The sequence below is a fragment of the Montipora capricornis genome, chromosome 6 (genome assembly GCF_036669925.1).
Source record: "Montipora capricornis isolate CH-2021 chromosome 6, ASM3666992v2, whole genome shotgun sequence".
In the NCBI taxonomy this organism is placed as follows: domain Eukaryota; kingdom Metazoa; phylum Cnidaria; class Anthozoa; order Scleractinia; family Acroporidae; genus Montipora; species Montipora capricornis.
Genome location: NC_090888.1, coordinates 59540213 through 59544276, shown reverse-complemented (window position 1 = coordinate 59544276; position 4064 = coordinate 59540213). Strand labels below are relative to the sequence as shown.

Genomic DNA, 4064 nt, shown 5'->3' with positions numbered 1-4064 from the left:
AAAACTATACGAGAAGTACTATCACTGGCACAGCCCAAAAATTCAAACGACAGGGTGGAAGATGTGTTAGAGAAGCACGAACTAAAATATGCCGTGAGAGTTGTCACATGGATTGCAAGGTTCATAACCAACTGCAAGACACCCAAGAAACTAACAGGGCTATTGACAGCTGATGAATTAGAGAACGTGAAGTTGGGATGGATCAGACGAACACAACGGCAAGCCACGACGATGCCGAACTATCCTCATATCAAGAGCAGATTAAATCTTCAACCGAACAAGGACGGACTTCTGGAGTGCCGCGGGCGTATCCAAGGAAAGTACCCAATATATCTGAAAGAAGACGCCACGTTTACAAGAAAGTTAGTGAGACGGGTGCACTGCGAGACCCTGCACGGGGGAGTAGAAATAACAATGGCGGCAATCAGGGAAAAGTTCTGGGTCCCAAGATTAAGGCGTCTTGTGAAGAAAGTGACTAAGAATTGCTGGAGATGTAAGCGGTTTCAGGCGACAGCAATAGCAGCACCCCCTCCAGGTCCCTTGCCGACCAATGGGACAGAAGGAACCACAGCATTCGAAGTTGCAGGCGTGGATTTCGCAGGCCCCATTCGCTATCGTAAAGGGAGTAACCGAGAAGGAAAGGCCTACATCGCCCTGTTTGCCTGCAGTTTAACGCGAGGTGTCCATCTTGAGCTGTTACCAAGCCTAGAAACGGGGACGTTCCTTCCATGCCTGAAACGGTTCATCGCAAGAAGGGGCCGACCGAAGATACTGTACTCGGATAATGGAGGAACGTTCGTCAAAGCAGCGAAGTGGCTTAAAAGGGTTCAACGAGATGAAGAAATGCAAGGGTTCCTCGAGCGACAAGAGATCCAGTGGCACTTTAACCTTGCCAGAGCACCATGGTGGGGAGGGCAATTTGAGCGACTTATCGGTGTTGTCAAGCGCGCCTTCAACAAGACCATCGGAGCAACAACGTTGACTTGGGATGAGCTTAGTGATGTCTTACTTGATGTGGAAGTCCAAATTAATCGCCGACCACTGAGTTATGTCGATGATGACGTTCAGCTGCCAATCCTTACCCCATCAGCGTTCCTGTTTCAGCGTTCAAACTTGTTACCAGAGCAAGAACCTTGAAGAGAAGAAAATGTGGACTTGAGGAGACGTGAGAAATACCTCAGGTCTTGTAAAGATCAGTTATTGCGTCGTTGGACAAGGGAGTATTTGTCGGCTCTCCGCGAGAGACATAATCTAAACCACAAGCACAAGAACTTCGAGGTAGCAGTAGGAGATGTCGTCCTTATCAAAGCGGAAGATAAGAATCGAAACAAGTGGCCGATGGGCGTCGTACAGCAAATCTACCCGGGTCGTGATGGGGTGGTTCGTGCGGTACAAGTTCACACAGCAACCGGGAAACTGGAGAGACCAATCCAACATCTCTATCCTATGGAGCTGAGTTGTGATAGGTCAGAGCCTCCTGAACTCAACTCATTGGCTGAAGATTTCCGACCTGGTCGTCAAGCAGCAGCCGTTGCAGCAGAGAACATCAGGGCTATCGCCCTGCATGAGCAAGTTTGATGATTCTTTATTAGCCTAAGGACATTATGGACGAGAACATTCCTTTCACAATTTCCGTTAATGTTTTCAACATAATTCAGTTTTAGTGATTCAATAACATATACCTCCTCCGAAGCTATATGGGGGGAGAGTGTCGGAAATAGCGTTGTTTTTATTAACTCAGGATTGATTGACAAGTCGGTCCTAGAATTACAGGGTATCGTTTTTGCTATTGTAACCGTAGAGCTTAAGTTTTCTTTTTTTATATCTCTATTGATTCGAAACTCAACTCGGTACTGCGAACTGTGACGTGAGATTTTCTTCGTGATTAAAAGTGATTCAAATATACAGTGAGATTTGTCGTGGATTACTATCATTACAAACGGGGGCATTCGCGACACGATGCTCCACCCGTGTGAAAATGCACGAGATCCAAATAAGGAAAATTCTTAACCTTAAAAAAGCCCTAGCTCTGAACCAGAGTTAATGACTTCTGAAATAACCTAATGGATTGGACTGACGGCGTCTTTTTGCTGTTTAAAAAAAATTTTGAATTGCGTCATGGAGCGATGATAACCATACTTGTCGTTTGGAAGCTTGTGAACAACCGGATAACGATCTAAAGTGCTGATAAGGACATTTGTAATACATTAATTTTGTTGCTTTCGTTATTTTTGCTATAACTTTTATTTTCATGACCACACATTGAGTCATGCCAACCTTATGTGCTGATCAGTGGGATTCGGAGTTTCATCTTGATGAGTATTGCCACGAGGAATTGTATTTTTGGAAAAACAATATTGAGAAGATCAATATATATAGTAGAGACTGTTTCGTTAGTAGTGCCATAGATGGAAAGGAAATAGAGGAACTTCAATTCTTCCAGCGCTGAAGCACTAATTGGCGACAATGAAAACTGAAATCAACAAATTAACGCAAATCAAATCAAATGTTGGTTTTTGAGGAGACGGGAAAACCGGAGTACCAGAGAAAAATCTCTCTTTCGTGTATTCTCTTGCCAGCGCCATCGCATGCGGTTCTGTTATTGGTTTTAATAAAATGCTGACTATGTATGCCTTAAAATGTGGAAAGACTGTTAAAGATTGCAGGGAACTGAACGTAATTGAATTATCTTTACAATTCTTTGCCCCGGTGCTCGACGGGTCTCACGTCAAATGGTTTACGGATAATCAGGCCGCTGCTAAATTGTAGAGGTTGGCAGCATGAACCTTGAGCTACAAAGAATGACCAGAAAAATCTTAGGTATCTTCATTAAAGACATTTACCCTAGTTGTAAGTTCACCAAAATTAGATCAGAGAAGTTCAGTCTCTTGTTTCAAGATTTTGTGTTGCCACAACTGAATCTGAACTGTCTCCTATTTGTCTTTTAATTAGCGATTGTTACGGACGATAAAAGGTTTGGTGAAGCCCTTTAGAATAAATATAAGCAATATAAAAATAGAACGATCTTTCGATGACTCCATGTCATCATTATCGAGTTCGAAGTACATGACAGAATTGATTGTTTATTGAATCCGATTGCGTGTTTAATCGGATTCAATTCGCGCCAAACAGTTTTTACATAACAATTGAATACTTTAATACCCTTTCCAATTCCTTACATATTCTCACACTACTACTATTACAATTATTTCAAGATGTTTTTCTTAATAATGAAATTAGTTTGAAAATAATAATAAGTACTGAAATGGTGGCCTTAACGAACTAAAAGAGCAGTAGAAGAAGAACAGTCATCACAGCCTTTCATGCATGCAATGAAAAAAAAAACTGACTTTTCCTTACGGACATTACAATATACCTATACGGGTTTTTAACGAGTTAAAATCGTCAAACATTATTCAAAACTCTGAATTTATTATAGGGAAGAATAAACAACACTCCAGACCTACTTTTATATCTGTGTTATTCTGCTGAATCGACCGTTCGGCTTGTTTAAAAATGTCTCACGAATTTGTAGCTTTGGCCCATCAGTTCTCAGTACTTCATGAGGCACAAAATGTTAGACCACCCCCCCCCCTCCCCCCCCCCCCCCCCCCAACTTGGCATACATGTTTTGAAAGTTTTGGTATTTATTCTCTTGAATGAAATACAATTTACAGGGCACAGATACAACTGAAGACATCTCTCCAGAGTCTTTCAATACGTTGAATGTGACTTGATCAGAACTGTCAGCAATGTGACTGCCCCTGTTTGATGCAACATCGATATTTTCGTCCCCTTGGTCAGACCTAACAGGAGATGGCCATCCAAATCTCTCTGTAGGTTCAATGAAGCACTGACCAACAGTTGCTGCCCGATTATTATTGGAGCATTTTAGGTAAACAATGAGACGCTTGTGACCATCGATTCCGCCATGTATAACCACCATTTTCCACCGTATGAAACAATGGAACCCATATGGCTATATGCCAAAGCGAATTAGCATTTGGCATACCGTAAGTACGTCTTTCGACAGTATGAAGTTGTCTTACAAAGCTGTGTATCGG

General features: G+C 42.2%; 1 protein-coding gene across 1 annotated transcript in view; it reads left to right on the top strand.

The window, feature by feature from the left end:
• Nucleotides 1-1137, top strand: part of LOC138054232 (uncharacterized) — a 1476-nt gene extending 339 nt beyond the window's left edge. The window contains exon 1 of the mRNA XM_068900722.1: nucleotides 1-1137. This exon is cut by the window's left edge and continues 339 nt beyond it. Coding sequence (XP_068756823.1) covers nucleotides 1-1137 — 1137 coding nt within the window.
• Nucleotides 1138-4064: the final 2927 nt, after the last annotated feature.